Here is a 26,169-nt window from a genome sequence, read left to right on the forward strand (position 1 = left end):
AAAGTTTCCTGAAGCAGCCTGTCTGGATTCCATCTCTTTAATACGATTCAAATGCTCCTGTTATGATTTAATCTTGTAAAAGGCCTGTTTAACCTACTATAAATATGAATTGCCCTCACTTCCATCTAAACCAGGGAGGGGCGACTGGGGACCCACATTTTGAAGGCCCTCTGATCAATTCCTTCCTGAGGAACTCAGTCAGGGTCTCAACTTACTGTTGAGAGTAGGAATAGTAGAATACACAAGGTGCAATTTCAACATTTGGTTGTGCATCAGTTTTTATCTAGTTAAGACAATCAATTAGCCCATGTCAGCTAACTTTTTTAAGATTAGTAAATTAGTTTAGCGGCCAAGTATTTAAACTTGTTATCATGGTTGAATTACCGGCCAGGGGGCCCGCATTGATTTGTTAGTATCACTCAGATATAATTTTTTATTCATCTTTTAATTAACTAGGCACACTCTTGGCATTTGGGGTGGCAGGTAGCCTAGTGGTTAGGGCGTTGGGCGAGTAACTGAAAGGTTGCTGGATCGAATCCCCGAGCTGACAAAGTAAAAATATGTCATTCTACCCCTGAACAAGGCAGTTAAACCACTGTTCCCCGGTAGGCCATCATTGTAAATAAGAATTTGTTCTTAACTGACTTGCCTAGTTAAATAAAAAGGTAAAAATGAAAATAATAAAAGAATAAATATTAAAACTGCAAACATTTTTCTCCACCTTATGGCAATATGTGTAACATTGCACAATTTTTTATTGTATATCCGATGTGCATCAACACAAAACGCGCACACCCTTGCCCTGGCCCCTGGCCACACACACACACACACACACACACACACACACACACGATCTGCACCACCTCTGCTTATCACAAAACGCGCACACCCTTGCCCTGGCCCTAACACACACACACACACACACACGATCTGCACCACCTCTGCTTATCACAAAACGCGCACACCCTTGCCCTGGCCCTAACACACACACACACACGATCTGCACCACCTCTGCTTATCACAAAACGCGCACACCCTTGCCCTGGCCCTAACACACACACACACACACGATCTGCACCACCTCTGCTTATCACAAAAGAAGTGCACCTGCCTTTATGATGCGCTCTATTAAACAGGGATCGATGGGAAAATCACGGCCAGTCAAAACAATGGGCCGTGCGCAGCGGGCCGCTACCATTAGATTTATGGGGCCATGCCAGTTCACCATAGACCCGGCACTGGTTAGGCTAGGCCAGTTCACCATAGACCCGGCACTGGTTAGGCTAGGCCATCACAGACCCAGCACAAGTGTTATACTATAGCCCAGGGGCCAACCAGCCATGACGCAGCTTGACTTAACTCCAGTGACACATGCTAAAGGTCTGAATGTTAATATCTTTTAAAGTTAAGTTGAACTAGTCTCATATCCTCCTACTCTGTAACCCTGAAAATATATGAACAAGCTAACATAGAAAAAAGGAGCAATACTTTGGGTTGACCTTTGAGTTGCACTTAAATTGGATAAAAAGACTTCTGTGATTAAACTCAAACCGTTAATTTAAAAACAGAATGCAACTGAAGTGGTTTGCTTTCATCACAATTAAATAATTTGTCATTATCTACAGCTACTGATTACAGCTAAGTAATTAGATTGTAGTTGCCAAATGTAGTCATACAGTAAATACATGATGGTATAAGGGCAACAATGTTAAGTGTTACTAAGTGTCTAAATTACTTTATACAGCGAGGAATGATATATTAGGTAGCCTAGTGATTAGAGATTTGGGCCAGTAACCAAAAGGTTGCTAGATCGAATCCCCAAGCTGACAAGGTATAAATCTGTTGTACTGCCCCTGAACAAGGCAGTTAACCCACTGTTCCTAGGCCATCATTGTAAATAAGAATTTGTTTATAACTGACTTGCCTAGTTAAATAAAAGTAAAAAAAAATAAAAAAAAAATTTTAAAAGTGTGTGTAGGCACGCTCTTCAGTGAGTGTGTGTTGCGTCTGAGAGGGCAGGGGCATAAGCGAACAGTCTTTTCTCTGATGGCTCATGCAGTAGTCATCTGGTGTGTCTGTCCTGTCTGAGCGTCCACTGAGAGTAGAACTAGCAGGGGGAGCATTAACTAACCTTCACCGGTTTGTCACACAATGATAAAGCCAGGTCCTCAGCCTTGTGACTACCACACAAGCATGTAAGCACAGTTGCATACAGGTAATTGGCTGATAACACAGCCAAAAACACAGTAAGACGCTGGGCTAGAATGAGACTGCAGGGACCACAAGAGCAGGCATAAACAAGATTCTCGCTCTCTCCCACAATGACTACCACCCTGTAGCACTCACATCTATAATCGTGAAGCCCTTTGAGAGGCTGGTTATGGTACACATCAACTCCATCATCCCAGAGCCACTCCAATTTGCATACTGCCCAAACAGATCCATAGACGATGCAATATCAATTGCACTCCACACTGCCCTTACCCGCCTAGAAAAGAGGTATACCTGTGAGAATGCTGTTCATTGACTACAGCTCAGCGTTCAGCACAATTGTCCCCTCCAAGCTCATCACCAAGCTTAGGACCTTCTGCACCTGGATCATGGACTTCCTGACGGGCAGACCGCAGGTGATGAGGGTAGGAATCCCCTCCGGGTAACATCTCCTCTGCCACGCTGACCCTCAACACGGGGGCCCCACAGGGGTGTGTGCTTAGTTCCCTCCTGTACTCCCTGTTCACCCAAAAATGTGTGGGCATGCTGACGACACGACGGTGGTAGGCCTGATCACCGCGACAATGAGAGGGCCTACAGGGAGGAGGTCAGTGACCTGGCAGGGTGGTGTCAGGACAACAATCTCTCCTTCAATGTCAGTAAGTCCAAGGTGCTGATTGTGGGACTACAGGAAACTGGAGGGCGAGCACTCTCCCATCCACATCAACAGGGCTGCAATGAAGTAGGTCGAGATCCTCAAGTTCCTCAGTGTCCAATATCACTAATGACTCAAAAATGGTCCACATACACACTCACAGTCGTGAAGAAGGTGTGAAAGTGCCTCTTCCCCCTCAGGAGGTGGAAAAGGTTTGGCATGGGCCCTCAAATCCTCAAAAATGTCTACAGCTGTACAATTGAGAGCATCTTGACTGGCTAATTCATTGCTTGGTTTAGTTAAAAGCACCACGCTCGATCGCATGGTGCTACAGAGGGTGGTGCGGACAGCTCCGTACATTACTGGGGCTGAGCTCCCTGCCATCCAGGACCTCTATATCAGGGTGAAAGGAAGGCCCGGAAAATCATTAAAGACTCCAGCCACCCAAGCTATAGACTGTTCTCTGTGCTTCCCGACAACAAACGTTACATTAAGTCTGACACCAACAGGCTCTTGAACAGCTTTTCTCCCCAAGCCATAAGACCACTAAATAGCTAACAAAATGGCTACACAGACAGAGTTGACACTTGTATTTTATTTTGCACTCTCCCTATGCACACTCACAGGGAACTACACACTCATGCAAACTGTCACTCCAACATACGCACTAACACTCAATTCATCATTTGCTTACACAAAAATAATATGCACATACAGAACCAGTGAAAAGTTTATACACACCTACTCATTCAATGGTTTATCTATTGTAGAATAACAGTGAAGACATCAAAACTATACAATCACATAGCAACCAAAAAAGCTTTTGAAGAATCTAAAATATATTTTAGATTCTTCAAAGTAGCCATGACCTTTGCCATGCTGATTGCCAAGAGTGTGTAAAGCTTTCTCTCAACCAGCTTCACCTGGAATGCTTTTCCAACAGTCTAGAAGGAGTTCCCACATAAGTCAAGCAATTGTTCAATGCTTTTCCTTCACTCTGCATTCCAACTCCTCCCAAACCATCTCAAATTTGGTTGAGGTCAGGTGATTGTGGAGGCCAGGTCATCTGATGCAACACTCCATCACTCTCCTCCTTGATCAGATAGCCCTTACAGAAATACAGCCTGGGAGGTGTGTTTGGGGTAATTGTCCTGTTTAAAAACAAATTATAGTCCCACTAAGCAAAAACCAGATGGGATGGCGTATCACTGCAGAATGCTGTGGTAGCCATGTTGGTTAACTTCTTATGGCTGCAGGGGCAGTATTGAGTAGCTTGGATAAAAAGGTGCCCATTGTAAACGGCCAGCTCCTCAGTCTCAGCTGCTAATATATGTATATTATTAGTAGTATTGGATAGAAAACATTAACGTTTCCAAAACTGTCAAAATATTGTCGGAGTATAAAATAACTGATATTGCAGGCGAAACCCTGAGGAATATCATACCAGGAAGTGGCTTTTATTTTGAAAACTCCATGTTCCATAGCCTCCCTTTGCTCCATTTAAAGGGATATCAAACAGATTCCTTTTCCTATCGCTTCCTCAAGGTGTCAGTCTTCAGACATAGTTTCAGGCTTTTACTTAGAAAAATGAGCCAGAACGATAACATCACGTCAAGTGTTCGCATGAGTTGTTCGCATGAGTTTTGCTCGCGCAACAGAGTTTGGGCAGACATTGCCGTTCACTCTCCTACTGAACAAGACTGTTACAGTTGATATATTATCAATTATACATTTTAAAAACAACCTGAGGATTGATTATAAAAACATTTGACATGTTTCTGTGAATTTGTCTGCGTTGTCGTGTGGATTTCTAAACATAACGCGCCAAACAAACGGATGTATTTTGGATATAAAATAATCTATGGAACAAAAGGAACTTTTATTCTGTAACTGGGAGTCTCGTGAGTGAAAACATCCGAAGATCAAAAGGTAAACGATTAATTTGATTGCTTTTCTGATTTACGTGTCCGAGCTACTTGATGCTAAGTGTACTTAATGTTTTGTCAAGCGATCAATAAACTTACACAAACGCTTGGATTGCTTTCGCTGTAAAGCATAATTTCAAAATCTGACATGACAGGTGGATTAACAAAAGGCTAAGCTGTGCTTTCCTATATTGCACTTGTGATTTCATGAATATAAATATTTTTTGTAATGTTGTTGCCATAATATGGACTTGGTCTTCTACCAAATAGGGCTATCTTCTGTATACCACCCTACCTTGACACAACACAAATGATTGGATCAAACGCATTAATGAAAGAAATTCCACAAAATATCAAGGCACACCTATTAATTGAAATGCATTCCAGGGAACTACAACATGAAGCTGGTTGAGAGAATGCCAAGAGTGTGCAAAGCTCTTATCAAGGCAAAGGGTGGGTACAATGAAGAATATCAAAAATTGTCACTCTCCAGTTTCTGGCTCACCAGGCTGCTCGTTATGGCGCACACCTGTCAATCGTTACACGCACCTGCGTCTCATCAGACTCCATTACTTACTTGATTATCTGACGGACACACACACACACAGTTAAAGTAGGAAGTTTACAAAAGCATAGGTTGGAGTCATTAAAACTAGTTTTTCAACCACAACACACATTTTTTGTTAACAAACTGTAGTTTTGGCAAGTCGGTTAGGACATCTACTTTGTGACAAGTATTTTTCCAACAATTGTTTACAGACAGATTATTTCACCTATAATTCACTGTATCACAATTCCAGTGGGTCAGAAGTTTACATACACTAAGTTGACTGTGCCTTTTAACAGCTTGGAAAATTCTGTCATGGCTTTAGAAGCGTCTGATAGGCTAATTGACATCATTTGAGTCAATTGGAGGTGTACCTGTGGATGTATTTCAAGGCCTACCTTCAAACTCAATGCCTCTTTGCTTGACATCATGGGAAAAATCAAAAGAAATCAGCCAAGACCTCAGAAAAAAATTGTAGACCTTCACATATCTGGTTCATCCTTGGGAGCAACTTCCAAACGCCTGAAGGCGTCACTACTGGACACCCTGGTTCGAATCCAGCAAAATACCTTGTGAAGATGCTGGAGGAAACGGGTACAAAAGTATCTATATCCACAGTAAAAACGAGTTCGATATCGACATAACCTGAAAGGCCGCTCAGCAAAGAAGAAGCCACTGCTCCAAACCCGCCATAAAAAAAGCCAGACTACGGTTTGCAACTGCACATGGGGACAAAGATCTTCCTTTTTGGAGAAATGTCCTCTGGTCTGATGAAACAAAAAGGCTTGCAAGCCGAAGAACACCATCCCAACCGTGAAGCATGGGGGTGGCAGCATCATGTTGTGGGGGGCTTTGCTGCAGGAGGAACTGGTGCACTTCACAAAATAGATGGCAACATGAGGGAGGAAAAGTACGTGAATATATTGAACGAACATCTCAAGACATCAGTCAGGAAGTTAAAGCTTGGTCGCAAATGGGACTTCCAAATGGACAATGACCCCAAGCATGCTTCCAAAGTTTTGACAAAATTGCTTAAGGACAACAAAGTCAAGGTATTGGAGTGGCTGGCCATCACAAAGCCTTGACATCAATCCTATAGAAAATGTGTGGGCAGAACTGAAAAAAAAGCATGTGCGAGCAAGGAGGCCTACAAACCTGCCTCAGTTACACCAGCTCTGTCAGGAGGAATGGGCCAAAATTCACCCAACTTATTGTGGGAAGCTTGTGGAAGGCTACCTGAAAGACAATACTAATAAATACTAATTGAATGTATGTGAACTTCTGACCCACTGGGGATGTGATGAAAGAAATAAAAGCTGAAAGAAAATCACTATTATTCTGACATTTCACATTCTTAAAATGAAGTGGTGATCCTAACTGACCTAAGACAGGGATTTTTACTAGGATTAAATGTCAGGAATTGTGAACAACTGAGTGTAAATGTATTTGGCTAAGGTGTATGTAAACTTCCGACTTCAACTGTATTTCACTCCCTTCGGTTCCTTCCCCAGGTGTCATTGTTTCTGTTCCAGTTTCACGTCTGAGCGTTGTTCGGGTTTCTTGTTTTGTATTATGTTTTCATTTATTTATAAAATTATTCACTCCCTGAACTTGCTTTCCGACTCCCAGCGCACGCACACGTTACAAATATAAAAATTTGTTGAACACTTTTTGGTTACTACATGATTCCATGTGTGTTATTTCATAGTTTTGATGTCTTCACTACTATTCTACAATGTAGAACATAATAAAAACTAAAACCTTGGAATGATTAAGTGTGTCCAAACTTTTGACTGGTGCTCTACATTTATACTGACGTTACACACACAAAATCATATGCGCTGCTGCTACTCTGTTCATCACATATCCTTATGCCTAGTCACCTTTCCCTAAACATATCTACTTCTGTTACTCCAGTATCCCTGCACATTGTAAATATGGTACTGAGACTGACTGACCCTGGATATAGCTTACCTACTTCTTGTGTGTTTTTGTTCTACCTTATGTTTCTTTTTTGTATTACATAGTTATATAGTTATTGATTATTGCACTGTTGGGTTTAGAGCTTGCAAGAAAGGCACGTCAATGTACTTGTGTACCCCCCCTCCTTCTTCCACTCACTTCTCTCTCCACCCTCCCTCTCCTCTTCCCCCTCCAGCTCTAAACAGTTATCTGTAAATCTCCACAGCTAAGTCTACAGACAGGCATTCACCACTGAGGAAAACAGAGAGAGAGAGCCGTGCAGGCACGTGCCCATTCACCACAGAAGAAAACAGAGAGAGCCAGGCACGCACGTGGCCAGGCATGTTTTCATGCCTCCCTCTCTGGCTTTGTTTTATAGGTGGCCCCTAAGGGCTGAACCTAGACCTGCTGTGATGGATTGCTTCCAGATATTAATCCAAGGTCTGGATATTGTTTTTACCCCTAATGGTTAAGGGTATTACTTGGGTAGGGTAAGCTGTTCCTAGACCTATGACATTACAGTCAGCACAGTAACAGGGCTCCCGAGTGGTGCAGTGGTCTAAGGCACTGCATCTCAGTGCTAGAGGCGTCACTACAGACACCCTGGTTCGAATCCAGGCTGTATCACAAACGTCCGTGATTGGGAGTCCCATAGGCCGGCGCACAATTGGCCCAACATCGTCCGGGTTTGGCCGGTGTAGGCAGTCATTGTAAATAAGAATTTGTTCTTCACTGACTTGCCTAGTTCCATGGGATGGTTGAGCTAACGTAGGCTAATGCAATTAGCATGAGGTTGTAATTAACAAGAACATTTCCCAGGTCATAGACATATCTGATATTGGCAGAGAGCTTAAATTCTTGTTAATCTAACTGCACTGTCAAATCTACAGTAGCTACTACAGTGAAATAATACCATGCTATTGTTTGAGGAGAGTGCACAATTTTGAAGATGAAAAGTTATTAATAAACAAATTAGGCACATTTGGGCTGTCTTGATACAACATTTTGAACAGAAATGCAATGGTTCATTGCGTCAGTCTAAAAATGCGCACATACACTGATGCCATTTAGTGGCCAAAATCCAATTTGCACCTGGGCTGGAATAATACATTATTGCCTTTCTCTTGCATTTCAAAGATGTTACAAAAAAAATAATGCTTTTTCTTCTTTGTATTATCATTTACCAGATCTATTGTGTTATATTATCCTACATTCCTTTCACATTTCCATAAAAACAATGTTTCCTTTCAAATGGTAGCAATAATATGCATATCCTTGCTTCAGGGCCTGAGCTACAGGCAGTTAGATTTGGGTATTTCATTTTAGGCGCAAATTGAAAAAAAGTGGCGGAACCTTAATAGGTTGTCAGTGTGCCTTCTTGTGCAAGGCTGATGTCTATCTCTGACGCATATCTCCACGTATCATCTCTGGTATGGCCTTATCCCTCTTGCACTGTATCAGTGCTGCTGCTGCACTAAAACACACACAAATATGTGCGCAACACGCATACACCCCCCCACACACACGCCACAGCTGTGATTCTTCTACCTTCAAAGTCAAATCCATATACAGCATATCCCATATTCCATAACATTAATAAATAAATTCCCACCCGTGATAAATTATGTGCTTTTCAGGCAAACAACAATCGATACTGTATAGTATGCGCTCGGGGGAACTATCAGCATTCCACCGTTCGTTCATGGTAGAAAATGACCTTATAAATGAGTCATGGGACTCCTTCTATATTTATAAACAGCCCATCGATCCCACCCAGATAGTGCTGTCACACCTTCTGACTCTTCTCTACCCCTCCCACTTCCTCCCTCCCTTTCCCTTGCTTCTCCTACCGCTGTGAGACTCAACCAGTCTGCATGGCTTACCTGGTCTATGGATGCTATTCAATATTTCTCACTTTGTTTTCTTTCATCCCCTCTCTCGCTTCTTCTCAGTATTTTTTTTTCTCGCTCCTCCCGTCTCCTGTCTTCTAACCACCACTGTCTGCCTGCCTGGGCTCCCGAGTGGTGCAGCGGTCTAAGGCACTGCATCTCAGAGTAAGAGGTGTCACTACAGTCCCTGGTTCGAATCCAGGCTGTATCATATCCGGCTTTGATTGGGTGTCCCATAGGGCGGCGCACAATTGGCCCAGTGTCATCCGGGTTTGGGTGGGGTAGGCCGTCATTGTAAATAAGAATTTGTTCCTAACTGACTTGGCTAGTTAAATAAAGGTTATACATTCCCAACGATCGGGTACTCAGTGCTATAGTGATTCTACACCAGCTCCCGCCCCCTCTCTCATTCTCTCTTCACCTCCTCACTAGAATCTTTCTTTATTGTCTCATTCATGCAGGCTTTTCAACGCTAGCGTGAATTAGCTCAGGGTATCCTCTGGGGTGGGGTGACGCTAAGGTGACGTGCAAAACAGCTCTAGGCTAGCCGTCAGCTACTGTCAATCACTCACGCATACAGGAGACTCATTCAAGTATCTGGTTATATTGGATGTTGTTTTTAGACAAGCTTCATGGAAAAAGTTGTGATCAAAGGTCAGAAAGTCTGACTTTACTCATACAACTTTACATTGTGGCCAAAATAAGCTGAGACAGACAGTGACGGTAGCAATGACAGAGAGTGAGTAGGAAGAAACACATGTGAAGAGAAGGAGAGAAAGAGACAGCTGTGACGAAATATGTTTGTGTGCCCGTGTTGGCCCACGTGCGTGTGTGTGTGTGTGTGTGTGTATCTGTGAGTGTTGCAGTTTGACAGTACACCGGCCATACCCAAGCCTGCTGGCTGTGTTGGTGTTTGGCTGTGATTGTGGCTGAGGTCCAGCACGCAGGAGTCAGTCTCCATGTCCTTCAGTCAGGACAGCCACACTGTCTGTCCCCTCTAATGTCCCCTGCAGCCACAAACAACAAACTGCCAGCAAACACACTGTACTATGACTGCTATATGCCCCCCAATCAAATGACCCTTGGCAGGCAATATAATGCCATACACCCACCAACACAGCAGGTTAGCTGGCTATAACAAGAGCTAAATGCTAGCTTCACCACCAACACAGCAGGCTAGCTGGCAAGAACACCATAAATAACAAGAGCTGGAAAGAACAAATAACAAGAGCTAAATGCTAGCTTCACCACCAACACAGCAGGCTAGCTGGCAAGAACACCATATAACAAGAGCTAAATGCTAACTTCACCACCAACACAGCAGGCTAGCTGGCTATAAGCACCATATAAAAAAGAGCTAAATGCTAACTTCACCACCAATACAGCAGGCTAGCTGGCTATAAGCACCATATAAAAAGAGCCATACAAACAAGCCAGATGAATAGGATGTATTAACAATGAACCCATATAAATAGGCCAAGCCATACATACCCATAAGAATATAACTACCTGTTCATGCATAAGCCATATGGATAATAACCCATATGAATACATCTAGACATTGTCCTCCATGGATTTGTTTTATATGAGTCAAATCAAAACCCATATACAAGCCATACATAGTCCTTAAGCCATATAACAATTCCAAGCCATACAATTAATACATTTTAATTTGATGTTTTGTTGTCACATACACTGGATAGGTGCAGTGAAATTTGTTGTTTGACAGGGTCAGCCATAATAGTATGGCGCCGCTGGAGCAAATGAACAGTTAAGTGCCTTAGTGTCATTCAAATGGGTTGTTTATACGGCTATGTGACCTCACCTTCGTGGCCCATCTTGACGGTGTCCTCCTTGGAGTTGTTGTTGTAGATGAGCACGGCGGAGGCGTTGAAGGCCGAGGCCTTGAGGATCTTCTCCTTGAAGGTGCAGTTGCCGCGCTGCAGCAGGGCCACCCAGTGCCCCGTCCGGGGAGGCACCACGAAGCGAGTGTGGGGGTCGCAGCCCTGGCGGTCCACCACTGGAGAGGGGGGAGGGGTGAAGGGTTAGGAACCATACCAGGCTGTATAAAATGGTGAGTGGTGTCAGTGTATTTGAAGGGATGTTGATTAACTACTTATAACTCTAAAAACAAATGTTTTTTTTTGCCCTTTAACAAATCCACAATCAGGAAATCCAGTGGCTTATAATGGGTCACTACAGCAAAACAAATCACAACATCAAAGCTAAGTACTGCATGGAGTGACTGCCGAGAAGACAAAAGAAAAAAGGGTTACACATTAAGCAGAAAGCATGAGCCGTTTACAAAATGGCCAATTCTTCAGTAGTTACCGGTCACTCAGGTCAATGTTGCGTAGGGTTGCACATTTTGGGGAATATTCAGGAGGTGGAAACTTTCCGTGGGAATTAACGGAAATATGCTAATTAATATTAATACCATTTAAAATGTAGATGGTTTTTTTGGATATATTTACCATATTACAGTGGGGCAAAAAAGTATTTAGTCAGCCACCAATTGTACAAGTTCTCCCACTTAAAAAGTGTGTGTGTGTGTGGCCTGTAATTTTCATCATAGGTACACTTCAACTATGACAGACAAAATGAGAAAAGAAATCCAGAAAATCACATTGTAGGATTTTTAAATGAATTGATTTGCAAATTATGGTGGAAAATAAAATAATCCTTCCTATAGAAATGTTTAAAAAACTATTTAATTTCAAATTTAACATTAAATGAGTTGACTCTTCACAATGGGATGATTTCACTGAACAACAAAACAAAGGGAATATTGAATGATCCATCGAATCTCCAAAACATTTTCAGCATACATCTGTAAAATGATAGTTTAGAAACTAATGCTTTGGTTGTCTTCCTCTCATGCTTCCATGTCTTCTCCCTGGACCTACTCGATATCCACAGGTAACAGGTGAATTAACACTCAGTTTTGTATGTATTATGGATCCCAAATAGCTGCAGCCAAAGCAGCAGCTACTCTTCCTGGGGTCCAGCAAAATTAAGGCAGTTTATTCCATTTTAAAAATATTACAACACATTCACAGATTTCACAATACAGTGTGTGCCCTCAGGCCCCTACTCCACCATTTCCACATATCTACAGTACTAAATCCATGTGTATGTATAGTGCGTATGTTATCGTGTGTATGCGTGTGTCTGTGCCAATGCTTGTGTTGCTTCACAGTCCCCACTGTTCCACAAGGTGCTTTTTAAAATCTGTTTTAATAAATCTAATTTTACTGCTTGCGTCAGTTACTTGATCTGGAATAGAGTTCCATGTAGTCATGGCTCTATTCTAGTCTTGGGGACTGTGAAGAGACCTCGTGGCACGTCTTGTGGGGTATGCATGGGTGTCCGAGCTGTGTGCCAGTAGTTTAGTCAAACAGGTCGGTGCATTCAACATATATTCAACACCTCTCATAAATAAAAATAGTGATGAAGTGAATCTCACCTTCAGCCAGGAGAGATTGACATGCATATTATTAATATTAGCTCTCTGTGTGCATCCAAGGCCCAGCCATGCTGTCCTGTTCTGAGCCAATTGCAATTTTCCTAAGTCCTTTTTTGTAGCACCTGACCACACAACTGAACAGTAGTCCAGGTGCGACAAAACTAGGGCCTGTAGGACCTGCCTTGTTGATAATGTTGTTAAGGCAGAGCATCGCTTCATTATAAAACAGACTTCTCCCCATCTTAGTTACTACTGCATCAATATGTTTTGACCATGACAGTTTACAATCCAGGGCTAACTTAGTCATGGCCAAAAGTTGAGAATTACACAAATATTAATTTTCAAAGTCTGCTGCCTCAGTTTGTATGACTTGAATATACTCCAGAATGTTATGAAGAGTGATCAGATGAATAGCAATTAATTGCAAAGTCCCTCTTTGCCATGCAAATTAAATGAATCGGCAAAAAATATTTCCACTGCATTTCAGCCCTGCCACAAAAGGACCAGCTGACATCATGTCAGTGATTCTCTCGTTAACACAGGTGTGAGTGTTGACGAGGACAAGGCTGGAGATCATTCTGTCATGCTGATTGAGTTCGGATAACAGACTGGAAGCTTCAAAAAGGAGGATGGTGCTTGGAATAATTGTTATTCCTTTGTCAATCATGGTTACCTGCAAGGAAACACGTGCTGTCATCATTGCTTTGCACAAAAAGGGCTTCACAGACAAGGATATTGCTGCCAGTAAGATCGGATCATCAAGAACTTCAAGGAGAGCGGTTCAATTGTTATAAAGGCGGCTTCAGGGCACCCAAGAAAGTCCAGCAAGAGCCAGGACCGTCTCCTAAAGTTGATTCAGCTGCGGGATCGGGGCACCACCAGTACAGAGCTTGCTCAGAAATGGTAGTAGGCAGGTGTGAGTGCATCTGCATGCACAGTGAGGTGAAGACTTTGAGGACGGCCTGGTGTCAAGAAGGGCAGCAAAGAAGCCACTTCTCTCCAGGAAAAACATCAGGGTCAGACTGATATTCTGCAAAAGGTAGAGAGATTGGACTGCTAAGGACTGGGGTAAAGTCATTTTTCTCTGATGAATCCCCTTTGATTGTTTTGGGCATCCAGAAAAAAGCTTGTCCGGAGAAAACAAGGTGAGCGCTACCATCAGTCCTGTGTCATGCCAACAGTAAATCATCCTGAGACCATTCATGTGTGGGGTTGCTTCTCAGCCAAGGGAGTGGGCTTACGCACAATTTTTCCTAAGAACACAGCCATGAATAAAGAATGGGACAAACACATCCTCCGAGAGCAACTTCTCCCAAGCATCCAGGAACAGTTTGGTGATGAACAATGCCTTTTCCAGCATGATGGAGCACCTTGTCATAAGGCAAAAGTGATAAACTAAGTGGCTCAGGAGAAAAAAAAAAATAGATCGATATTTTGGGTCCATGGCCAGGAAACTCCCCAGACCTTAATCCCATTGAGACTTTGTGGCCAATCCTCAAGGGGCCGGGTGGACAAACCCACAAATTCTGACACACTCCAAGCATTGATAATGCAAGAATGGGCTGCCATCAGTCAGGATGTGGCCCAGAAGTTAATTGACAGCATGCCAGGGCAGTTTTCAGAGGTCTTGAAAAAGAAGGGTCAACACTGCAAATCTTGACTCTTTGCATCAACTTCATGTAATTGTCAATAAAAGCCTTTGACACTTATGAAATGCTTGTAATTATACTTCAGTATTCCATAGTAACATCTGACAAAAATATCTAAAGACAATGAAGCAGCAAACTTTGTGGAAATTAATGTGTCATTCTCAAAACTTTTTGGCCACGACTGTATTCATTGACACCCACTCTGAAACTAACTGCAACTCTTTGTTGAGTGTTGCAGTCATTTCAGTCACTGTAGTAGCTGTCAAGTATAGTGTTGAGTCATCTGCATACATAGACACTCACACAGTAAAAATGGGAAAAAAGCAAGGGGCCTAAACAGCTACCCTGGGGAATTCCTGATTCTAACTGGACTATATTTCAGGCTTCCATTAAAGAACACCCTCTGTGTTCTGTTAGACAAGTAACTCTTTATCCACATTATAGCAGGGGGTGTAAAGCCATAACACATTCGTTTTTCCAGCAGCAGACTATGATTGATAATGTCAAAAGCTGCACTGAAGTCTAACAAGACAGCCCCCCCAATCATTTTATCATCAATTTCTCTCAGCCAACCATCAGTCATTTATGTAAGTGCTGTGCTTGTTGAGTGTCCTTCCCTATACACATGCTGACATTCTGTTCTCAATTTGTTTACTGTGAAATAGCATTGTATCTAGCCAAACACAATATTTTCCAGAAGTTTACTGAGAGTTGGTAACAGGCTGATTGCTCTGCTATTTGAGCCAGTAAAGGGGGCTTTACTATTCTTGGGTAGCGGAATGACTTTAGCTTCTCTCCAGGCCTGAGGACACACACACTCTCCAGTAGGCTTAAATTGAAGATGTGGCAAATAGGAGTGGCATTATCGTCTGCCATTATCCATCCAGATTGTATATCAACAATGACAAGCCACTGGGGTCTGACAATCATTTTTTCACCTCTTCCACACTGACTAACTTCTTTGTGACAGGAGCAGTATTTTCACGTCCGGATGAAAAGCGTGTCCAAAGTAAAACGGCCTGCTACTCAGACCCAGAAGCTAAGATATGCATATTATTAGTATTGGATAGAAAACACTCTTAAGTTTCTAAAACTGTTTGAATTATGTCTGAGTATAACAGAACTTATTTGGCAGGCGAAACCCAGAGGAAAAACCTTTCAGATTTTTTTTTTAGGTCACTCTTTTCAATGGGTTTTCATTGGGAATACAGATTTCTAATCGGCTTTCTTGCAGTTCCTATCGCTTCCACTGGATGTCAACAGTCTTTAGAAATTGGTTGAGGTTTTTCCTGAGAAATTAAGAAGTAACACTGTTCAGAATGAGGCTCGAGGGAAGAGTACTCTTCGTTAGAGGCGCGTGACCTGAAAGCACGCTCCACTTTGTTATCCTCCGGTATTGAACACAGTATATCCCGTCTTCAATTGTATCGATTATTTACGTTAAAAAAAAAACTAAAGTTGTATTACAAAAGTAGTTTGAAATGTTTGGACAATGCTTACAGGTAACTTTTGGGATATTTTGTAGTCACATTGCGCAAGTTGGAACTGGTGTTTTTCTGGATCAAACGTATATCGACGGAATTAATCGAACAAAAGGACCATTTGTGATGTTTATGGGACATATTGGAGTGCCAACAGAAGAAGCTCGTCAAAGGTAAGGCATGAATTCTATTTTTATTTCTGCGTTTTGTCGTGCCTGCAGGGTTGAAATATGCTTTTCTCTCTTTGTTTTACTGGGGTGCTATCCTCAGATAATAGCATTGTTTGCATTTTTTACATCTGAGACGTTGGCTGGATTCACAACAAGTGTAGCTTTACTTTTGTATATTGAATGTGTGATTTCATCAAAGTTGAATTTTTATAGTAATTTATTTGAATTTGGCGCTCTGCATTTTCACTGGATGTTGGCCAGGTGGGACGCTACCGTCCCACATATCCCAGAGAGGTTAAGGAATTCAAAATTACAATTGTCTTTCATAATTTCGTCCGATATACTTGGATGTGTAGTGACAGCGTTTGTTGCTGGCATGTCATCCCTAAGTTTAATTACTTTTTCATTAGCAAGATAAGCAAAAAAGTTCAATTTCAGTGGGCTTTGTGATGAATGAGCCATCTGATTCAATACCCAAAAATGTAATTTAAGGTGACCCAAGGCTCAAGCAAGCTAAAACCCACATGGTAGCATAAACTAACTAACATAAATGTTTATTAACAAGTTAGAAATTATTTAAATACACTTTGCTGTAAGCTACTATTTACTAGTTAACAAAAAAATCATGTCATAAAATATATTCACCTGACCCAGTATTGTAATCAAAACTTTGCAGAAAACATGTAGTCCTTGGCTCAGACAGTGTAGTAGTGTGGACTCAATAGCATCTCATTAGTGTTCCAGATCTTGAGAATCAGCTGTACATGTGATGGAAGAATGCACTGTGCATGCACAGGGTTTGCAATTCCATTGAATTGGGGATAGTTTAACCAAAATATGCCACAAGACCTAGAATTGCCTTGTGTGTATCCCACAAAAAAAGGTTCACTGTTAATCTAACTTTGATGAATTCAAGCAAAATTCCAAATTCCAAGGCTTAACTTCCCATGGAAAATTTCAGAAAAAATATCCTGAAATTTACTGGAAAGTTCCCGACCCTTTGCATCGCTAATGTTGTGTACAAGCCATGCCCTGCTAAACCAGTGGACTGCAAAGCTTTTCATTACGGCAGGAAACCCATAACAAAATATCTAAAATGGCACCCTTTTCCTTATATAATTCACTACTTTTGACAGTGCCTTCAGAAAGTATTCACACCCCTTGACTTTTTCCACACTTTGTTGTGTTACAGCCTGAATTTAAAAATGATTAAATTGAGATTTTTCACTGGCCTACACAAAATACAACATCATGTCAAAGTGGAATTGTGTTTTATTAGTATTTTTACAAATGAATTAAAATTGAAAAGCTCAAATGTAGAGTCAATAAGGATTCAACATATTTGTTATGTCAAGACTAAATAAGTTCAGGAGTAAGAATTAGCTTAAGCCACACACGTTGCATGGACTCACTGTGTGTATTAACAGTGTTTAACATGCTTTTTTTAATGACTACCTCATCTCTGTACCCCACACATACAATAATCTGTAAGGTTTTAGTCGAGCATTGAATTTCAAACACAGATTCAACCACAAAGACCAGAGAGGTTTTCCAATGCCTCACAAAGAAGGGCACCTATTGATAGATGGATACAATTTTTTAAAGCAGACATTGAATATCCCTTTGAGCATGGTGAAGTTAAGAATTACACTTTGGATGGTGTATCAATACAACCAGTCACCACAAAGAATACAGGCACACTTAACTCAGTACCGGAGAGGAAGGAAACCTCTAAGGGATTTCACCATGAAGCCAATGGTGACTAAAACAGTTACAGACTTTAATGGCGGTGATAGGATAAAACTGAGGCTGGATCAACAACATTGAAGTTACTCCACAATACTAACCTTACTGACAGAGTGAAAAGAAGGATGTACAGAATGCAAATATTCCAATACATGCATTCTGTTTGCCACAAGGCACTAAAGTAATACGGCACAAATGAGGCAAAGCAATTCACATTTTGTCCAGAATACAACGTGTAATGTTTGAGGCAAATCCAACACAACATTTTACTGAGTACCACTCTCCATATTTCCAAGCATAGTGGTGGCTGCATCATGGTATGGGTATGCTTGTAATCATTAAGGACTGGGGACTTTTTCAGGATAAAAAAAAAGACATGGAGCTAAGCACAGGCAAAATCCTAGAGGAAAACCTGATTCAGTCTGCTTTCCGCCAGACACTGAGAGATGAGTTTACCATTCAGCAGGACAATACCCTAAAACACAAAGCCAAATCTGCAGTTGAGTTGCTTTCCAAGAAGACAGAATGTTCCTGAGTGGCCAAGTTACAGTTTTGACAAAATATTCTGTACTTCAAAATCTAGGGCAAGACCTGAAAATGGTTGTCTAGCAATGACAACAATGAATTTTACAGAGCTTTTTGAAAAGAATAATTGATAAATGTTGCACAATCCAGGTGGGGATAGCTTTTAGAGACGTACCCAGCCAAGGAAATACCACCGGCCAAACCTTCTAACCCAGACAACGCTGGGCCAATTGTGTGCCGCCCCATGGGGCTCCTGGTCACGGCTGGCTGTGACACAGCCAGGAAACGAACATAAACCACACAGAAACTAATTTCACACATAACAGCAAATGAAACGGTGAGGAGAGAACATTGTTGGAAAAGGGCTCGTAACTAAGCAATAAAGTGTCAGTATGATGGGGAAGAAAGGGGAGATTGGGTGAGATAATGAGCGAGTGGAAGCGAACTATGCATAATTATATAATCACCAATTGTGAATGAACAGTGTCCCATTCTATCATATTGATCTATTCTAATTATAATCTAAAAATATATTTTTTAAATAAAAAACAGAATAATGCGCACTGAGCATGTGCCCGTGCCACCACCAAATTAAATGATGACAATGCTGGTGACAATGCTACGGGCTATTATCAGCACAAAATATCATCCCAAAGAGCTGGCCTTACATTCCAAGCATAAAACATCAGCAACCCACTCACCATCTTTCATTGTTTATGTGACATGGGCATGCTCCGATTGATGCCATTGCCTGAAGATGCACACCATTTAAGCACGAGCTGACAATAATTTACATTTTCTGACTGCCGTCATACTGATACATTCATTATAATAACTGATTCTGTGCTGATTTTCACTATTTATCAAGCACACTTGGTGCTTAAAGTGATGTTTAGGCTACTTATGTTTTCATCATTTGACTGTGCGTCATTATAAAAAGATGCTCTTACCGCGTTCCAACACATGTTCTGTTTCATAGTTGTAATATGTTGTTTACATATAGCCTACAGTATTGTAATGTTACCTAAGACTTTCATAAACGCAACCAAATTATTAATTTCGCAATAGCATATATGAAATGTATTAATTACATAGTTAGACTGCTCATTAGAATGAAGAGGGGAGGTCCAGAGGCCCAGCGGTTCTACTGTTAATAGCAGAGACCCAGCCCACAGAGGGCTGATAGAGGCTGGGCTGATACAATACAAGGTCAAAGACATTGATTGTGTTTCAGAAAGGCTAGGAAGGAGAAGCGAGTGTTTCTGCTTGTTTCAGCGTCCTTTCTTGTTCCCGTAAACACTCAAATCAGCACTGATGGATCCATGCATTAAAATACTGTAATGTGAGCTTTTGTGAGTGACTGGGGATTGGTGTGTGAGTGTGTGTGTGTGTGTTTTGTTTTTACCCCTCTTTCCCTCTGGTGCATGGTGGCGGCATGGTCCGCATCCTGTAGGTTCACCTTCCATGGACACACACTCAGAGACAGACAGTGTAATATTCATCAGGCTGCAGTGTCAACACTAGGGAGCAGATGCTCACTGTCCCCGTAGGATTTACTCTACATGTGTGTGTGGCTCATTGAGTCAGTCCTGTTATATGTGTGTATGTCTATATCTGCGTGTGTGTGTGAGCATGTATTATAGTTGAGCGCATAATGAGCAGTTTGTTTAAAAAATTAGAGAATTTAAGAGAGACAACACAGAGCGCACTCTATCACGTACGTAACATTATCATTAACTAAACATATTCACTAAATGAATCATACACAGGCCGTCAAGACTTAACACACATGCACAAAACTAGCAACCCAAATGTGCCCCAAACACAAAAGAAGTGCATACTTCATACACAGCCTGGTAAAACGTGAGCAGCAGGTCAATAGCTCTTAGGAGAGACAAAAGGTAGAGTGGTACAGTACTTGACTGTTCACTGTAAAAAGGCCGCAGTCAGGACGACTTCTATTGACTTCACTCAATGCCGTGAGAACCATGCCTGACGTTCATTTTAGCCTAATGAACAGGCACTCATTCAGGAAGGATGATTTAAAGTGGCAATCTGCAGTTCAAACAATAGCAAGTGCCACCCTGCCATTGATTTGGTAAAGAGCTGAGGGATGGGGCAATGTAACCTCAAACACAGACAGAGCTATGGATACAAGGACTGACTATCTATGATCTAACAATTAAAGTTAGAGGCTATACAGTGTTTGTTTACAATCAAATGAGTAAAATATATTCTTCAAAAATCAATGGGTATACAGTGGGGCAAAAAAGTATTTAGTCAGCCACCAATTGTGCAAGTTCTCCCACTTAAAAAGATGAGGCCTGTAATTGTCATCATAGGTACACTTCAACTATGACAGACAAAATGAGAAAAAAAAAATCCAGAAAATCACATTGTAGGATTTTTTAATGAATTTATTTGCAAATTATGGTGGAAAATAAATAAATTCATAAAAAATCCTACAATGTGATTTTCTGGATATTTCATTTTCGCATTTTGTCCGCCTTCCAGCCACTATCGTTGGATTGTCAGCACTATCCCATTTCTGAACATTTACACTGCCTTCAGAAAGTATTCATACCCTTGACTTATTTTGTTGTCTTACAGACAAATTATTTTTATACATTTTGAATTCTATCTTCTCACATCTACCCCATAATGACAAAGTGAAAACACGTTTTTAGAAATGTTTGCAAAATGTATTGAAAAATATAGAAAAATCTAATTTACATAAGTTATTCACGTGTTTCTTTTTAAATCATTTCCAAACAATTGCACTCACATCTGTAGCCATGAAAAAAACTGGTTATAGCTCACATCAACACCATCTCAGACACCCTAGCCTAGACCCACTCCAATTCGCATACCACGCCAACAGATGATGCAATCTCAATTGCACTCCACATTTCTCCAGGTGGGAAATGGAAAAGGAATACCTACCTGAGAATGCTGTTCATTTTCTACAGCTCATCGTTCAACACCATAGTGTCCTCCAAGCTCATCACTAAGCTAAGGTCCCTGGGACTGAACACCTCTCTCTGCAACTGGATACTGGGCTTTCTGCAGCCCCCAGGTGGTGAGGGTAGGCAAACACACACCCTCATTTACCTCGTACACCTGCACATTGACTCCGTACCGGTAGCCCTTGCATATAGCCTTATTTATTTTCTCCCCAATTTCGTGGTATCTAATTGGTAGTTACAGTCCTGTCCCATCTCTGCAACTCCCGTACACTCGGGAGAGACGAAGGTCGAGAGCTGCGCGTCCTCCAAAACACAACCCAACCAAGCCACAATGCTTCTTGACACAATGCCCGCTTAATCAGTACACCTGGCGACCGTGTCAGCGTGCTGCGCCTTTCCCGCCACAAGAGTCACTACAGCGCGAAGGGACAAGGACATTCCTGCCGGCCAAACCCTCCCTTAACCCGGACTATGCTGGGCCAATTGTGCTCCGCCCCATGAGTCTCCCGGTCGCGGCCGGCTGCGACAGAGCCTGGACTCGAACCAGGATTTCTAATAGCACAGCCAGCACTGAAGCAGTGCCTCAGACCACTGGGTGGCCCTAGTCTTGGAATTAGTAAAACAATAAAATAACTTTTTTTTTAAGCAAATGTCTTACTTTTGAACTCTGCATTGTTGGGAAAGGGCTCGTAAGTACGCATTTCACAGAAAAGTAGTAGTAGCAGCAGCAGCAGGGGTAGCAGTAGTAGCAGTAGTAGTAGCAACGGTAGTAGTATTAGGAGCAGCGGTAGTAGCAGGGGTAGCGGTAGCAGTAGTAGCAGCAGGGGTAGCAGTATCAGCAGTAGTAGCAGCGGTAGTAGTAGCAGCAGGGGTAGCAGTAGTAGAAGCAGCGGTAGTAGTAGTAGTAGAAGCAGCGGTAGTAGTAGTAGTAGTAGCAGCAGGGGTAGTAGTAGTAGCAGGGGTAGCAGTAGCAGCAGCAGGGGTAGCAGTAGTAGCAGTAGTAGTAGCAGCAGCAGGGGTAGCAGTAGTAGCAGGGGTAGCGGTAGTAGTAGCAGCAGGGGTAGCAGTAGTAGAAGCAGCGGTAGTAGTAGTAGTAGTAGTAGCAGCAGGGGTAGCAGTATCAGCAGTAGTAGCAGCGGTAGTAGTAGCAGCAGGGGTAGTAGTAGCAGCAGGGGTAGCAGTAGTAGTAGCAGCAGCAGGGGTAGCAGTAGTAGTAGCAGCAGCAGGGGTAGCAGTAGTAGCAGCGGTGGCAGCGGTAGTGGTCGTAGCAGGGGTAGCAGTAGTAGTAGCAGCAGCAGGGGTAGCAGTAGTAGGAGCAGCAGCAGGGGTAGCAGTAGTAGTAGCGGTGGCAGCGGTAGTGGTCGTAGCAGGGGTAGCAGTGGTAGTAGCGGTAGTAGCAGCAGTGGTAGTAGCGGTAGTAGCAGGTGTAGCAGTACCAGGGGTATCAGTGGTAGTAGCGGTAGTAGTAGTAGTAGCAGTAGCGGTAGTAGTAGCAGTAGCAGTAGTAGCAGTAGTCGCAACCCTTCCAGGGAAAAATGACTACCACATTGAACAGTTTTTCTCAGCGCTCTAATCATTTGCACATATTGATTGGGCCGGGTTTTAGCAAAATGTGATGTGTTTAGCTACATTTGATGGTTTTAGCTGCATTTGATGGTTTTGGCGCTTAGTAGTGACAATTAAGGTCTGTCTTTGAGGAATTGGCAGTTGGGGCATGCGCACAGGACAAGCACAGACCCACCCACAATGCTCCATACTGTATCAATGTCAGGGCTGACATTAGATGGCTAAGCCACCCTGACTTTGAAAATGATGAAGTTGGCCTACTGTTCAAAGAGGGAGGGAGCACATATGAAGTGATGGGATCAAATCAAAAGCTTGCAATATACCCCAGAAAAGTTGCAAGTAAATCACTGTGTACATGACACACACACACACACACACACACACACACACACACACACACACACACACAATGTGACAAGCACAGAGCATAATGATGATTACCCAGAGTGCCTGAGGGTGAATGGTATCCCAGATGCCTACGCTGCCATCAATACTCATTAAATGGGTAGACAGTAATTAAGGGTCACAGAGTTTGTTTTAATCATCATTGGCATTCTAAATTTGGGACATGGGCTATAGTGGAAAGATGTGCATTGAACACCCACAGGCACTCTGGGTAATCAATGAGCAGAGTATTGCTGCTTGAAATTATGAAGTACTCTTTATTCTTTTCACCCGAGGTAAGTTAATATGAAATGAGTTGACCAACATTTGAACTGGTAAGCCAATTGGCAATCAACTTACTAATAAGCTGACTCCATAGATATTCAACCACTGGAGGCGTGGCCTTGTTCTCAGGCTTAAAAACCCTACATGCATGTATGGTAATGTCTCAGCGGAAACAATAGGAGCATTTGCACTAGCCCTTATCGCAAAGGGCCTTGAAAAACACAGACTGGAAACCACCATTTATAGTGCACGTCACTACAAAGACAATGCTGAAGTTTTCAACGGGGTCATTTTCATTCCTACTAATATCTGAGCATTACGGTGCAATTCAGAATGTTGTTCCTGAAGCGCTTTCTTGGGTGAGATATTAAAATCAGATGAAGAGTTGTGTGGGGTGACTCAGAGCAATGTTGCACTATGCAGTTGGTGGAACAGGAAGCTTGAATCTGACCCGATAACACAGGAAAACTGCTGCTGGTATCCTGGCGAGAATCAACACTTTACATGGTGCCAACCGTTTGCGAGATGTTGGTGGGGTTTGATGTCACGAAAGCACCTGTTCCTCTTTGACATCTAACTTCTGTTTGCTCGGCATGATGGCTTATATACAGCGAGAGTGGCGTTTAGAGGAAGGACACCTGTGTACTGAACATCACAGCATTGCAAAGCTAACCTCAAAGTGAAACTGTCAAAACATGGGATGTTGTGAAATGCAGTGGTGTTAAACTGAAACCTAGTCTGGCGTGTTGCAGAAGTATCTCAACAGCCATTTCAGAGGTGTCTTAAGTATGCCCAAGCACAAATCACCATCTGTTGTTTTAGTCCTGCCCGAATCTGCCATGTTACTTTTTCAGCAAACTCCCAGGTCCTCTGATAATACGTATACCGTGTGAATCGTCATCCCTGTGTTTTGAGGGATATTACAGAGTTTAAAACAGGTGCTGCATCCAGTTTGGGTAAGAAAATGGGAACAAATTGATGCTTAAAACAAAGTGCTATGCATGTAGCCTACAGATAAAGGATCTGTTTTGTCATATCAACTTGCCATACTTCTCTTTTAAAAGAAGTATTGACATGCATTATTATTTTGACTTTCTCCAAACTGAAGGCCATTAGGCTATCAATAGACATGAAACATCTTCACACCTAAAGGAGCCTCCAGGCTTCCGTCATACGTTTGAATGAGGGAAAAAAAATAATTACAAGGACAGTTTGGGAAAACTCAACTCATCCCAATCGATCACTGCAAAACGGACATGCCGGGGTAATGATCACATAACGAACGTTCTATAGTAATACTAGTCTCGTATGAATAGGGCTATTAGTGAACATACTATATCTTTACCAGATTAGTTTTTCAACCAAGAAAGCTCTAAAACTGATGTGGGTGGGGGCCATAAAAATAGTGCCACAGTGGCTCTGCGTGCCCACATCCATACAGAGCCTATTTCTTTTCTCTGTTGTCGAGTTCATTTCCTGCAATTTCACACATTTTTAGTCGCGTACGAATAGGGCTATTAGTGAACATACTGCATCTTTACCAGAAGAGTTTTTCAACCAAAAAAGCTCAAAAACGTTTATGTAATACAGTGTTTCCCAACTCCAGTGCTTGAGTACCCCCAACAACTCCAACAAAAATGTGTGCTGCTGGGAGGTACTCGAGGACTGGTGCTGGGAAACATATTACACATATTACATATTGCTCACCCGACTCACCTGGCTCACACAGGGAGCATGCAAGACCACACAGGAATTATATAGACGCCCTCTTAAGGACAGGGTCAAGGGAAGGTTATTATAGCCTACTTATTCACTCAAATAACCTTATAATTCAAAATTCTGGATAGTAATAAAGATGCTGGTGAGTGAGTGAGTGGAATTCTGTCATGAATGTCAATCCCTCGGGCATCATCCTATACAAGTAAATCCATGGTTTAAAAAATAAAAATAAAGTAGCAGCTCAGGGCACAACTCCTCTCCCCAATGTGACCTACCTGTTGTATGCATGTACTGACATGTGTAACTGATAGCTGCGCGTGCGCGCGCACGCGCACACACACACACACACACACACACACACGTTCATGTTTTTAAAATGTACGTCAATTGTAAAGTCTTGTCTGTAATGCATTTTCCGTTATATGTCGAACCCCAGTAAGACGAGCTGTCGCCATTGGCGTTGGCTAATGGGGATCCAAATAAATCAAATAACAAAAGGCTAACAAACGTCTGAATTGTGCAGGGCACATGGCATCCACCCTACCACAGACAACCAATTGGGACTTATTCAATATACCAACAATACCAAATGTACAGTACAGTAAAACCCCAGTAAAACTCCAGAGAGATGCCGTTATGACAGAGTGCCATGCTGCTGCCCTTTGTGCTCACATTCATCTTGTCTCTGTGGCTAGTCTGGTGGGGCCGAGGCCATTTAACGGCACATTTTTCTCCTTAATAAAGCGGATGGAGCGTTCTGTTCGACTCACCACCCTTCCGCCAATCAAAAGAGTCCCATTCGTCACCATCACTGAGGGCTTAGGAGACTGATCTCTCCCTCAATCTGCTCCAGGGCTTCCCTCACTCACATTCACCGGGCCTTAGCTAGCAGCACACAGTAGAAATAATACGCTGCAGTCTAATAGCAGAACACTGGATGGAACACCACTACCAAGGTTGTCAATGGTCACCACTGACCAGAGTGTATGTTGTATGGTATTACATGTTACCACCCAAATTCCT

General features: G+C 42.3%; 1 protein-coding gene across 5 annotated transcripts in view; it reads right to left on the bottom strand.

The window, feature by feature from the left end:
* The window catches only part of LOC112220533 (E3 ubiquitin-protein ligase RNF130), a 69,943-nt gene that overhangs the window by 37,008 nt on the left and 6,766 nt on the right, over positions 1–26,169 (bottom strand). For all 5 annotated transcript variants that reach the window (XM_042303150.1, XM_024382390.2, XM_042303149.1 and 2 more), the window contains one exon: positions 11,015–11,209. In XM_042303150.1, coding sequence (XP_042159084.1) covers positions 11,015–11,209 — 195 coding nt within the window. The remainder of the gene's footprint in view (positions 1–11,014; positions 11,210–26,169) is intronic.

Source organism: Oncorhynchus tshawytscha, linkage group LG21, assembly GCF_018296145.1.
Source record: "Oncorhynchus tshawytscha isolate Ot180627B linkage group LG21, Otsh_v2.0, whole genome shotgun sequence".
NCBI classification, from domain to species: domain Eukaryota; kingdom Metazoa; phylum Chordata; class Actinopteri; order Salmoniformes; family Salmonidae; genus Oncorhynchus; species Oncorhynchus tshawytscha.